This window comes from Rhineura floridana, chromosome 1, assembly GCF_030035675.1.
Source record: "Rhineura floridana isolate rRhiFlo1 chromosome 1, rRhiFlo1.hap2, whole genome shotgun sequence".
In the NCBI taxonomy this organism is placed as follows: Eukaryota; Metazoa; Chordata; class Lepidosauria; order Squamata; family Rhineuridae; genus Rhineura; species Rhineura floridana.
This window is the reverse complement of record NC_084480.1, coordinates 165,282,912-165,297,634: the sequence shown is the minus strand read 5'-3', so window position 1 is coordinate 165,297,634 and position 14,723 is coordinate 165,282,912. Positions and strand designations below refer to the sequence as shown.

The following is a 14,723-nucleotide window of genomic DNA, read 5'->3' as shown; positions in this document are numbered from 1 at the left end:
TTGTAGAGGCAAATGCAGTGTGACTTTGTTAAATGAGACAGAATCCCTTAAATCTTATCTGGAACGTGAGGTATGAACAGATATTCAAAACTGAAAATCTTCCAACTTGTTTTGCCACACTGTTTATAATGCCTACTAGCGCTTTTCCCAGTGTTTAAATCACTTAACCAACAATGGACAAAGCTGTACTGCATGCTTCAATTTCCTATCTGAAATCCTGATTCATGGCATACAGTAGTTTGCTGTTACATCCAAACTGGGCAAACTGGTTTGTGCAAATCACAGCATGCCTCTAAACCAGAATTAGAAACCATCGTTTGAAAGAGGTTTCTATGTTGGCTTTTTTTAAGCACCCTATAGTTTCCTTGGTTCCGATGCAAGGCAGACTGGTTTGTTACAAAACAGGAATTGCAGGGGGAGCAGAGTGTGCCCGGGGATGGGGGAAAGGGAGCACATGAGCACAAAGCCCCTTCACAATGGCCACATCATGGATTACAATAATCTTTACAATAATCCTCTGAAGTATCCATCTTGGGATCATACTATGAAGTATATAAAATAAATTGTAAATTGAGCATGGGATGGGATTGAAATCCTGTGTTTAATGTATTTTGCTCTTTGTAAAGTATTCAGTTCTGAGATTGAAAGTAGTCATTTCTGAGGCTTCAGAACAAGGGCTTCTCTAAACGTTTAGATTCCCACATGTTTTGTTTCTGCAGAACTGCTTAGTATTACATGTAAAGACAAGTCTTTAAATAGTATATTTGGCTGTTTGATATCTGTATTAGCATTGGGTTCGTTGTCATTCCAGCAACATAAAATGCACGTATGTTCCCTAAGATTTTACATACAAAAGATTAAAATACAGTGGCTTAGTTTAGATTTCCTACCAAATCATAGTTGAGGGAACACTAACTGTGGATTGGCACTGACAGATAATGGTTTAGTATCTGCTCACAAATCATAATGAGAAGCTGCAGTTTGAATTGTATGGTTCCCAAATTAATTTCCTTATCACTTGTTAAAAAAGAAACATGCATGTTGTTGAAATGGTTCTTTAGCAATTTCTACGAGGTGGTAATCCTCCCAGCACTATGGTCTCATTCATCCATTGAGATTCCTCAGCTATGCCTATTTAGATGACTTTGCATGTGGAACAAGTAGCATTTCTTGGAGATCCTGGATTTCAACATCCCGGCTAGCAAGCTAAACTTTACTTCTACAGTTCCCAATGTCATTGTTGTTAATGTGCACCATGACACCTATCACGTCCCTAAAATAATTTGTAAAAGGTCATTTTTATTTTTTCAGGACTACAGACTTAAGATGCATTTAATTTACCACCACTACCAGGTTTCCTGTTCTCATTTTGATGGTGAAAGAAGAGGTAGGAGAGGTTTTACTTAGGATCCAAGCTAACAGAGATACTAAAGTGCTACTTTCCTTCTCCTCCCCAGGACTTCTTTTTTTATTCACTAGTATATGATCCACAGCAGAAGACTCTTCTGGCTGATAAAGGAGAAATCAGAGTTGGAAACAGATACCAGGCTGACGTGACAGACTTATTGAAAGAAGGTAGTTTCATTTCTCATCTCTGCATAAATCCATAAAGAATTCATATCGTATTATGAAAGGTTTTGAGAACTGTTGTGCTCCAAGGTTGTTGTCTGCTGTTCAGCTGTAGACTACTTTCACAACCTCTGTATCTATTCCCATGACTGGTTATAGTAACTAATCATTTCAAGCTATCCAGACATGCAGAGTTTCTGTAACAGTAATTGGCCCTAGTTTTCCTCTGTTAAAAGATTTTTTTAGTTTTTAAAAAATATTTCACAGGAACTTCCAGTATTTTAAAACAATTCCAATATAAGAAACACAGACAAGGAAGAATTCAAACTCTACTTTGTTCACCGCCCTGAGAGCTATTTCGCTAAGGGCGGTATATAAATTGAAATAATAAATAAATAAATAAATAAAAATAAATACTTTACACTAAGCTTAAATCTAAAAAATTCAGAATAAAGTATATGAAGCACTTTAAATACATGAAAAGGGGTATTTTATGCTTTCTAAATATTAACGGAAGGACTTCATAGGCTTCCTTAGGGTGAGAGTAGTGTAGAATCGGAACCACAATGGAAAAGGCCTCACTCCTAGTCTCTGTTGATATAATTTGCACAAGGGATTTAAAACAAGGACTCTCCAGCCAGTTTCAATAGGCAGGTACTGAGTGATGTCACTTGGCACCCAGAAGATGGGAGATAAAACAAATTAGGTTGGCTGTGCACAGCAAAAATATCCTACAAACCTACCTTGTTGGCTCAGATAAGGGGGACGTGTTCCTCTGCTTGGATATACATCATGCTTCACCTTCAATCTGAGGCAGAGGACAATCTCACATCATTTCCCAAAGCCTTGGATGTCTTCCCCATTGACTACAATGGGAAAATCAAAGTTTTGGTTTTTTAGATGGAATTTGCAGCACTTTTGGGGGGGAACGAAGCCTACCAGATGACAAATAGGTACAAGGGTTGGGGAATTATGAGTAATGAGCAGTATTGGAGGCTTAAGGAAAATGTATTTTGTGTTGAATTTGCACCAAAGTCACAGAAAGTGCAAAGCTGATTACGACTAATTTGGATCAATATGGTCATGAGCAGAGGTAGGACTAGCATGCACAATATTCCAAGCGAGCAGCGAGTCCTGCTACAGCCTCCTAGTCTTGGCATAAGAGTAGGGTGAGCGGTGAAAAAGTAATGCCTCTTTACCTGCAGGCAGGCGCTGTCAGAGCTCAGAGTGGTGGGCTGGCATTTCTGAAGATAGTGAAAAAGAGACAGAGGCAGGAGCAGGGTATGCTAGTCCCAGATGTAGTGGGGTATTATGTCCCCCACCATCAAAAATGCCTGTTTGCTTGGAACACTGATTGCTGGGCGAGACTCTGTATACATTGTTGTGTGACTGTGTTACACAGTGTTATAGTGTGCACCAAACATTACCATAAAACGTTCCCTGCTTGTAAAGCTCTCATCGCCCCAACTACTTTTTCACTCAAAAGAGAGCTCTTGGATCCTTCTCCCATGCATTTCAGATGATCTCAGGTGGGACTTGAATAATACCTCTGAAACTCTTGGGGTTTATTTCTTTTGGTGTTGTATTAACAGTATTATGTTCACCTTTAATCAGTGGGATATAATTCTGACTTTTTTGTTTGAAATGAAAAGCCAATATTTTCCTGGTCTCTCTTTCCCAATATCTTTGATGCAAACATGCCAATGCAAATTCAGCTTTAGCAGAGAATAAATTGTTCAGTTTATATTTAGTTAGCTGCAGACTTCTATAAAGATGTGGGAAAAGGAACACTGCAAATTGGTTTTATTAAAAGAGACTTTACTGACTTCGCCAAATCTTCTTGTGGAGTTCTAATCCATTTCTTTTTAGAGGCATATGCTGTACTCCTACTTTATATAAAAGCCTTACATGCTTTCCATTAAATAGAACTCATTAATTTAAAAATATTGCTGAAGTTCAGCATCCGTGTTTTAAAATCCTCATCATTCAGAAGTGAAACCTTTAGGCACCATAAATCATAGGTTTTAGCCACATAAATTAACTGTGTTGCCAAAAATATTGGGGCATGATCAGAAACAGCAATTGTATCAGTATGACACAGTGTCACATACTGAAGCAGGGGAGAAGAAACCAAAAAGTAATCTAGCTGAAAACAATTTTGGTGTTGTTGTTGTTATGTGCCTCCAAGTCGACTGTGACTTATGGCGACCCTATGAATCAGCGACCTCCAAGAGCAACTGTCATGAACCACCCTGCTCAGATCTTGTAAGTTCTGGTCTGTGGCTTCCTTTATGGAATCAATCCATCTCTTGTTTGGTGTTCCTCTTTTTCTACTCCCTTCTGTTTTTCCCAGCATTATTGTCTTTTCTAGTGAATCATGTCTTCTCATGATGTGTCCAAAGTAGGATAACCTCAGTTTCATCATTTTAGCTTCTAGTGATAGTTCTGGTTTAATTTGCTCTAACACCCAATCATTGGTCTTTTTTGCAGTCCATGGTATCCGCAAAGCTCTCCTCCAACACCACATTTCAAATGCGTTGATTTTTCTCTTGTCTGCTTTTTTCACTGTCCAACTTTCATATCCATACATAGAGATCGAAAATACCATGGTCTAAATGATCCTGACTTTAGTGTTCAGTGATACATCTTTGCATTTGAGGACCTTTTCTAGTTCTCTCACAGCTGTCCTCCCCAGTCCTAGCCTCCTTCTGATTTCTTGACTATTGTCTCCATTTTGGTTAATGACTGTGCCGAGTTATTGATAATCCTTGACAAGTTCAATGTCCTCATTGTTAACTGTAAAGTTACATAAATCTTCTGTTGTCATTACTTTAGTCTTCTTGATGTTCAGCTGTAGTCCTGCTTTTGTGCTTTCCTCTCTAACTTTCATCAGCATTTGTTTCAAATCATTACTGGTTTCTGCTACTAGTATGGTATCATCTGCATATCTTAAATTACTGATATTTCTCCCTCCAATTTTCACACCTCCTTCATCTTGGTCCAATCCTGCTTTCCGTATGATATGTTCTGTGTATCGATTAAATAAATAGGGTGATAAAATACACCCCTGTCTCACACCCTTTCCGATGGGGAACCAATCGGTTTCTCCATATTCTGTCCTTACAGTAGTTTCTTGTTCAGAGTATAGGTTGCGCATCAGGACAATCAGATGCTGTGGCACCCCCATTTCTTTTAAAGCATTCCATAGTTTTTCATGGTCTACACAGTCAAAGGCTTTGCTGTAATCTATAAAGCACAGGGTGATTTTCTTCTGAAATTCCTTGGTCCGTTCCATTATCCAATGTATGTTTGCGATATGGTCTCTGGTGCCGCTTCCCTTTCTAAATCCAGCTTGGATTTTGTATTGTTTTGGTTTTGAAAATTGGAATAAAAATTAATTGAAAAAAATAAAAATAAATCCAGCTTGGACATCTGGCGTTTCTTGCTCCATATATGGTAAGAACCAGAGCTTGGAAAAGTTACTTTTTTGAACTACAATTCCCATCAGCCCCAGCCAGCATGGCCACTGGATTGGGCTGTTGGGAGTTGTAGTTCAAAAAAGTAACTTTTCCAAGCTCTGGTAAGAACCTTTGTTGTAGAATCTTGAGCATTACTTTACTTGCATGGGATATTAAGGCAATAGTTCGATAATTACTGCATTCCCTGGGATCCCCTTTCTTTGGAATTGGGATGTATATGGAACGCTTCCAGTCTGTGGGCCATTGTTTAGTTTTCCATATTTCTTGACTGATTTTACTCAAAATTGCTTCTGGGATGTTATTTAAATTGTATTTTCGCATTATGACTGCTTTGTTGGTCTTGTTTAGCTTTACTCTGATTTTCGATACTACCAGTTCATGATCTGTACCGCAGTCTGCTCCTGGTCTTGTTTTTGCAGAAAGTATGGAACTTCTCCATCTTCTGCTACCAATTATATAATCAATTTGATTCCTATATTGACCATTTGGTGATGTCCATGTGTACAGTCGTCTTTTTGGTTGCTCAAGAAATGTGTTTGCAAGAAACAAATTATTGGCTTCAGAGAATTCAATAAGTCTTTCTCCTGCTTCATTTCTGTCTCCTAGGCCCCATTTCCCCACAATTCCTAGTTGTTCTCTGTTCCCTACTTTTGCATTCCAATCCCCCATGATTATCAGCACATCTTGTTTTGGTGTGTGATCAATTTCTTCCTGTACTTCTGCGTAAAATCTCTCCAATTCCTCCTCTTCTGCATTTGCCGTCGGAGCATAGACTTGGATGATGGTTATGTTGATAGGTTTCTCATTTAATCTCATTGATATAACTCGCTCAGACCTTGCGTTGTAGCTCCTAATTGCTTTTGCTACATCACTTCTCACTATTAAAGCAACCCCAATTCTTCTTAATTTCTTATTTCATGCATAAAATAGTTTGTAGTTGCCTGATTGAAAATGTCCCATTCCCGTCCATTTTAGTTCGCTCACACCAAGTATTGTAATGTTGATGCATTCCATTTCTTGATTGACAATTTCTAACTTTCCCTGGTTCATGCTTCTCGCATTCCATGTTCCTATTGTGTGTGTCGTACAACTCCAGACTCTCCTTTCGCATCTGTGCGCATCAGCCTCTGGGCTTCCTTTCGGCTTTGACCCAGCTGCATCATTAGTCACAGCGCTACTTGCACTTGTCCTTTGTTCTTCCCCAGTAGCTGGGTGAGTGCCTTCTGACCTGAGGGTCTCATCTTCCAGCACTATCTTGTGTTGCATTTTGGATACTCTGTTCATAGGGTTTTTGTGGTAAGAGATATTCAGAGGTGGTTTACCATTGCCTTCCTCTGAGTTTGGATGCATCTTAGTCTGGCGCTTCAGCTTTGACCATTCCCCCTTGGGTGCCCCTGCTAGGAGTCTAGCCTCTTGGTCTAGACTCCCGATGGCATTGCTCTTAGTTTCTTCAACACTCTCAAACCCCCTCACCACGTTAAGGTGTGCATCCTAGAGGGGGAATTTTGGTGTACTGATGAGAAAAAAGTATAATCATGTTCTTTGGAATGTAGTATATGCCAAACACCAGTCAGTCCAAATACAGGCCTTTGACCTCATTAAAGATTGAATTTTATGGAGAGTACTGTTATCTAAAATTGGATCAAGGGTCTTGTTAAAATCTTCCCCATTTGCCAAATGATAATATGTTATACCAGTGAAGTGGCTCAGACATTCATGTTACATTATAGGAGAGTCCATATATATACTGGACCATATATATTCACTATAGCAAATATATTTGAGGTCCCCCAGCAAACTAAGAAAACGTCCATCTGGATTAAATACTGTTTGTAACATAGAAAAAGGAGCATTTTTATGAATACTTATAACCACACCCTTAGAATGACCACTACCATATACTTCCCCTATACAGGTGGCCCACTTTTCGGCATTGTACTAATACGGCGGCTTTCAATTAGAGTAAGGCCCCACTCATATGGTGCTTGTTCCGCTTTTACAGCATTTTTTGGGCATCGGGCGCCATTCTATTGAATGAGTTCCGCTTTTCAGCGGGTTTAGCTTTTAGGCGGGGGTCTGGAACGTAACCCGCCGTATGAGTGGGACCCTACTGTATACTTTATCTTCCATCTGATGTTAATCATGATTTATTAGATTTATTACCCAAAGGTAAAAAACAAATATATCACACTACAAAAAAAACCAATAACGCAACAACATCCTCATGCAGCCACAGGAGGCTTTGGTAACATCATCTCAGTCTATCAAATGCTTGGGAAAAAAGGTATGTCTTGGGGGAAAAAGGTATGATGTCAATGAAAGTGCCAGGTGGACCTCACTGAGGAGCGCATTCCACAGATGGGGAACCACAACTGAAAGATGTGTCTCTTGCAATACAGCTACATCAGCTTTAAGGTTTTTAAGCTCCTGTTTTGTTGGGAGAGCCTAGCCCTTAACATTCCATGTAACAAAATTGAAAGCCATATACTCACAGGATATTAATATACTCAGGATGTTACTGTCACCTATATGTCTAGGGCAATTCTTGTTGTTGTTGTTGTTGTTATTAAAGAGAAAGAAAAATCTCAGACATAACAGGATTTCACACAAGCTACAAAATAGCAACAAAGATAAGCCATAGACACTTCAGATTGGTGTCTCAAGTCCAGCAGAGAGACAGCAATAGAAAAGACCTCGAAGCACTGAAACATCTCATTCTGCTAGTGTCATGCCCAGTGTTGGATTTATTCCAAGATGATAACATTCTGCTTCTCCTGAAGTTTGAAATGGATGCAGCTGGTTGCCCAAAGAAATGCAAAATGGTAGCACAATATTTTACAAAACGGGTGGTTTTCCTTTCTCTTGCCAGTTGCTGAGCCTTGTAAAAAGATTCCTATTGTTTAAAACACCTCTTTTGTGCCACCTGGAAATATAATATGATGTTGTTCCACTCCCCACTGAAGTTTCCCTTTCTGCCTGGCATGCTGTAACAGAAAATCTCTGATATGAAATCTCAAAAATTTAACAATAAATAGATGAAATTCATTAGTAACTCATGAAAAAGGAGGTTCACACATAGTGTGCCCTCTCTTTATCTACCTGATAATCTTCAGATAATTCAAGACCTCTGTGTTGTTTCCAGAACCACATATGTATGAATTCAAATTAATCTGTTTTGTTTTAGGTTGAGAGCTATTGAACCAACTTGTGTATATATGTGTGTGTTTATATTATTATTGGAGGGAAATTTCTTACACAAGCCCTTACCAAATTTAACTTTGCATCCATGTTGGGGGCTGGGAAGGGGGGTCTGGACACTGGTGGGGCTTAGAATGTTGTCTACCCAGCCTGTGCCCTTAGCACACCCCATTTTCAGCCATTCTTCAGGCATAACTTGGATGATGGAGCCTTCCCTCTGACATTGCTCCTGTGTGCAATCTGGTAATGGTTCTATATGTGGTTGGCTCATTCCTGTCTGATTGTGGAGTAGCATTTCTGTCACTTGTTAAAGCTGCTCAGATCCCACCTGTAAGATTTCACCATTAATAACACTATTAATATACTAACAATGGACAGGCTATACTTTACATAACCTCCCTAAGTGTACTGAGTTCTGGGAGATTGTTCCCTACCTCTTTGTGGGTCATTATGTCCAGTGTCATGTCGATGCATGATGCTGTCATTGTGAACTTCTTTCCAGAAACCAACCTAAATATTGTCTTTTTAATCATAGGTTCTTAGTGAGGAAATACTCTTTAACATCCACATCAGTTTAGTAATAATTAAAATGAACATGTGTGAATTCTGTGCAGCTAAGAACATTTTCTATGACAGTTACATGCTTCCCTTTGGGACACCCACTAAGAGTGCATATACATGCTCTGCTTAAGTAATTGCTAACTTGTGATAACTAATGGTCCTCTATTTCCTCTGTGAGTGAGTGAGTGAGTGAGTGAGTGAGTGAGTGAGTGAGTGAGTGAGTGAGTGAGAGAGAGAGAGAGAGAGAGAGAGAGAGAGAGGGAGAGAGAGAGAAAATAGGGTTCTTTGGGGGAAATTGAGCTGAAGTATTGGGTGCTCTTTTCTTGCTGCAGGGTTAGATGTGGACTTTTCACTCCCTTGTAATTCTGTGTGACATGGGATGTAAACTTTTCTTGACACTGCTTGAAAGTCAGAACAGTAGCATCTTTCAGCAATGAATGTTAAATATTTTATGTCATTTCCAAGTGTTGTGGAAAGAGAGCTCCTAATCAGTGAGCGTGTTTGCCAGATGCTTTAGTAAAACTGTTTTTTATTTGAATTTGTTTAGGTGAGGATGATGGTAGAGACCAATCAAAGCTTGAAACAAAAGTTTGGGAAGCATTTAATCCACTAATAGACAAACAAATAGACCAGTTCCTTGTAGTAGCACGGTAAGGAGCAAAGTATCCTAATTTGTCTCTTGATCTAGTGATTTTTTTTCCTGATTATGACTATTCCACTAATCAAATATTTTCTCTTTGTCAAGCAGAACATTGTTTGCTGCTGCATCTTTATGATAATTTTAGTCTTAACATTTATATACAATTGTCTTGGAGTTGACAATGGTAGTTCATGAGCAATGATTTGATTTGCTGGTAAAGCAGAAATTTGGTTACTGATCTCTTCCACTGTCTCCCCAAATGTGCATCAGCATGAGCAAGGACTATCCGCAGACTAAAGCCATGCCTTTATTATTAATAATATAATCAATATTAATAATGTCTTCATTACAAACTTTTTGAAAGTTACTACTGAATTTTAAAAGTTTGACTTGTAGCAATTGTATGCATCAGATGTGGTGTGTTTATACTTGCCACATGGAGAAATTAACATAGGCATGGTATGTTTTCATTTCAAATGGTTTTTGATTGAAGGAGTTAAATTTTCATGCTTCAGCTTGCTGCTGCTCTAAAACCATTTGTGAATGGAAATCCTTGCAATAGGACATCTTACCTCTGGCCTTCCCTGCTTCCAGTCATCTGAAAGACTAGTAGCGATTTTCCTTTATTCTTCATGCAAGTGTGAAAATACAGTAACAGTAGTCTTCTGTTCTTGGGTGTGTGGCATAGGAAATTATTAGAAGGAAAGATGTTGGATGTAGTGATCAGGCCTCAGAAAAGAAGCAGCACACAGATATAGAGACGACTGTTCCTGAAACTGTCTTGAGAGCATCGTGGTCTGCATCATGGAGCTCTCCCTGTCCCTCTGTCTCCCTTCTCACATCATTGTTGGGTTCTGTCATTGGCTTTATAGAGCATTGCCCTTGTCTGGCATAAAATTGACAGCTTCCTTGTGAAGAGCATGGGGACACCATCGTGAGCATCTTCATGTTACCAAAGAAAATGAGTGCAGAGTATGATTGTCTATCCCCTGGATTTTCACCAAGGTCCAATAATTGCATGACATACATACCAATACTCGTGTCTCTACCCTGTCTTTATATCATCTATTCCTGCTTGTTTTCTTGTTTTCTCTACCATGGGATATTCTGGATGTTGGCATAACCTTCAGCCCAGTACAGCTCTGCATAGTTTCTAAATAATCTTTCCCATAAATCTTCTCAATTCTGCTTTCTAGAATGTATGCTTGATACAAGCTCAGATTGAGACTTCTTGTCTGAAGACAGAGTCCTGACCTTTAGATCTAGATTTAATATTTAAGAAAGGGTATCTGTATAAGCTCAGTTGACTGCTTCCCACAACTTGATGAAGGCTACTGTTTTCTACATAGAAAGGGGAACACAGAATCAGAGAGTTGGAAGGGTCATTGAAGACCATCTAGTACAACCCTTGCTGAAGCAGGAAACCCACTACAACATCCCTTATAGGTGTCTATACATGGATTTAGCCTACAGATATATCTGCTCTGCTTCCAGAACCACATATTTATGAACTGAAATGAATATGTTTTGCTTTAGGTTTAGGGCTATTGAACAATTTTTGTGTGTATGTTTATATTGTTGCTGTTTTTCATTTATTAATTGCTTCTTATGAGGCATCCCATAGCAATTTGCAATATAATAACATATATAAAACAGTTATATGTATCTGTTTACACATGCGCACAAGCTGGAACTTGTGATAGTTTGCAATAAGGGTGGGAGTGTGAAGAGTGAGAGAGACGATTTCCTTCCATGTAAATTAGTTTTCCCCAATGCTTCTATTGCCTTCCAGCTTTCAGAGGACTAGGGTCCATGACCTGCTAGTGGTGGGCCTTACAGCGGTGTCGGCATTTATTCAACAGGAATTCCTTCATCCCTGGTATTAGCAGGCAGAAGGACTTGGCTGTTTTTGCTACTATTACTAATGAGATGTTAACCTTTGTGAACATTTTCTGCCAGTGTGTGCAGGGTGTGTTTGCATTCTGGGAGGGGGGTTGTAATAGGATCCAGGTTTGCCAGCGTTTAGCAACATTAGGTTTCTGACATCCATCAAGATAGGATGCACACTTAAGAAATCTCTTTGTTGTGGACACCTAATAGTTGATGCTGTCTTATCAGCTACAATCAAATCAAATAATCGTAATTTTCTGTTTTTTTAAATTGGAGGAACAATCTTTTTTTCAGCCTAAAAGAGAATTTCTCTCCTTGAATAACCCTCAAGTTCTGCATATCCATTTAGATGTATACCCAGTCCTAAGGCTTGGGAGCTTTTGGAGCTGATACTTATTTTAGACCATTTCTATACCACTTAATATGTAAAAATATCTCTAAGCTGTGTATAGAAAACTAAAAACATCAACAAATGTTACAAAAATACACTATAAAACCATTAATGCAGATTACTAATAAATATATACAGATAGCATTTCTTTCTTCTTCCGGCAGACCTAACCCCCTTGTCGGTCTCCTGGCCTTCATGCAGGTCTCCACCTCTTGACTCTGGCTGTCACACAGGACCCAAACAAACTCACAGAGCATCCCCAAAACCTCAAAACGAAGAGGGCTCCTGGAACTTGCTGACATCCCCTGACCTCTCCCTCTAGGCTTGCTTTTACGGGCAGACAGGCACTAAGGTGGATGGAGCTTCCTTGGGCTGCCCACAGCTGTGTCCCCTTCAGCTGCTGTCCAGTCCCAGCTGCAGCAAGTTGGGTTTGGTGTGTTTCCTAGGAGGTCTAAAGGATGGCAAATAGGAGACCCCCCACTCACAGTTCTTTCTCTGGCCTCGGCATACCTCCTCCAGGTGCTACCCAGATATATTTATCTCAAATTTTTATCTCAAGGGCTGTTAGGATAGCATAGTTATCATCCAATATTATTATTCATAGCAGAATTGCCAGTCAGGCAAATATTATATATTTATGATTTGATTTATATCCCGCCCTTCCTCCCAACAGGAGCCCAATATGTCACAATTATTATTACATATCTATCCTTCCTCCAAGAAGCTCAGAACAGCATGTATATTCTCTCCTCCCCACAATACACACTTTAACTTCACAACATTTGACTACTATTGTTGAATCCCTATTCAGTTATGAAGCTTGCTATATGAAGTTGGACCAATCACTGTCTTCCAACCTAACCTACGTCAACGGATAAAACTGGAGGTTGGGGGGAACCCTTGTACACAGCACTGAGCTCCTTGAAGGAAGAGTTGGATCAAACAAACAAATAAAAAGGTTGAGCTGAGAGATCATAAACCTTTCAAAGTTACCCAGTAAGACTCTGAACTTGAACCCAGATCTCTCTTGTACTAGCTTGATACCACTCTGGCTTTCAGTGCAGACAATGCAATGGCTTTCTTATTGAGGGCACTCCTGAAGGAGATTTGGAGGCAGCTACCCTGTCTTTTTGATTGACAGATATTCCAGATATTTATAAGCAAATGTGTCTATTTATCCACCTATTGCTTCTGAACTGCTGTACCAGTGCAGTTGGAAGAGGAATGATGAGGTAATAGACAAAATTAAATGTAAAATATGTTATTTTCTTGTGTAGACAACCCACTAACCCCTTAGGAGCACCAGTAACAAGAGCTTTTATAATGAAGTGCGAAGAGCTGTTATGATACCCACAGCCAATCGGTCAATAGTTTTCATACTTTATAGATTCAGGGAATTCTTTCCATATCAACTTGTCTGCATGGAACCTGTGGTTCTGAGAAGATTTCAAAGATACTTTTAGTTCATGCTGTGCCCAGGTTAGGCGTATTGAGTTTCAAGTTGCTCCATAAAATCAGAGAGTGGCCCTAGAGCACACCAATAGACTATTCCTGCACTGTATAGTGGCAGGGTAGTGATGTTACAAGAAAATGTTTAAACTATGACTTTTCAAAGTTCATAAACTATGGCAGATGGCCAGTCCTTTCCCACTGCCCCGTCATCTCTTTGCTTGTTTCTGAAACCAGCAGCCAATTGACCAATCTTTTTCTTCTTCCCTCTTTCCTGTAACAGTTGCAGTTTATGCCAGAACAAAAGGTACAGAGATGGGAAATGCTGCAGTTGATAAATTTCTGCTTGACATTCATTATTCGAAAGCATAAAAGCCATGTCTGCTGCCACACAAACAACAGAAATGCAAAGAAATGAAGGGTGGGGAATGGTGCTTGGACTGGAGAGAAAAGTAACAACTAGAGTGTAGATTTAAAACAACAAATGTTAGGACTGCAGGGCTGATAAGGTTAAAAAATGCTAATGTTCATCAATTGGTAGTATTCTTTTCTAATTCCCTGATCAAAATTCAAGCTGGTCTAGGCATAGGATCCTCAGATAAGGCTCAAGCAAGTATGTGATGGGTGTCCCTGTTCCATATGTAGTCTTAGGCACTGAGTTTTGTATGTGTTCACTTCTTAAGCTGATTTTCTTCAGGTATCAAGCTCATGAAAATGAATTTCATCAACATGGAGGGGAAGTTAATGTGCATATTACATGGGATAAATAAGTAAGGCTCCTCTTTTCCCTTTGGTATTATGGTAAACAAAAAGGTGAAAGTGTGATCCTATACAACACTGATTGCCAGAATCAGTAAATGTCAAAAGAGTAATTTTGCCACTCTGACAAGTAGTGTGTGTAGCCACTGTATTGGAATTCAAGATGACTGTTTGATTTCAAAGTTTGGCCAATGTTTCAACCCCCCACCAGTGTTGAAACCAACACTGCATGAACTAAGGTGACCATTTCCATTATAGCCATATTGGATTCAAATAATTTACAGAGAATTTACAGTTTTGTTCATTATTAAATAATCAAAGATGTGCAAAATTGCTACATCAGTTGTGTTCTGTTTTCAGATTACTTTGACATGAAAATCTCCATTGGAGCTGATAAAAGACTCACACTTAGGCAAATGTTTCGGTGGAACTGCTAACAGCATGGAGTCCAATAAGGCACAGGAGGTAACAACTTGTAATCTACAAACCTACATCAAAACATAAATATGCCTGCTAGAAATGTGCAGACAGGCTATAATTTAGCAGCGGTTGCTGATTTTGGCACTTTTTATGGCATTCCATTTCTCATGCTAGTTATTTGTATTCATTCCTGATGAAGCACAGAGTGTATTGATTCCGTCCAAAAAGTTCACCCACCGCTTGAGTGTTCTTCCACAACTTTTTGAAGCAGCATAACAATCAATAGGAGATGCAGCAAGACTTTATTAACTGCATGTCTTCCTGCTTTGCAGTCAACCATTTCAGTGTGACAACTTTGTTGATTCAA

At 39.3% G+C, this 14,723-nt stretch overlaps 1 protein-coding gene across 11 annotated transcripts in view; it reads left to right on the top strand.

Annotated features, from left to right (window-relative positions):
- Positions 1-14,723, top strand: part of MTA1 (metastasis associated 1) — a 148,040-nt gene that overhangs the window by 38,567 nt on the left and 94,750 nt on the right. For all 11 annotated transcript variants that reach the window (XR_009757874.1, XM_061584418.1, XM_061584379.1 and 8 more), the window contains 3 exons: positions 7-70; positions 1,458-1,575; positions 9,355-9,457. Coding sequence is in view for 10 of the 11 variants with exons in the window: in XM_061584418.1 (XP_061440402.1) it covers positions 7-70; positions 1,458-1,575; positions 9,355-9,457 (285 nt within the window). In the remaining variant the exon portion in view is untranslated. The remainder of the gene's footprint in view (positions 1-6; positions 71-1,457; positions 1,576-9,354; positions 9,458-14,723) is intronic.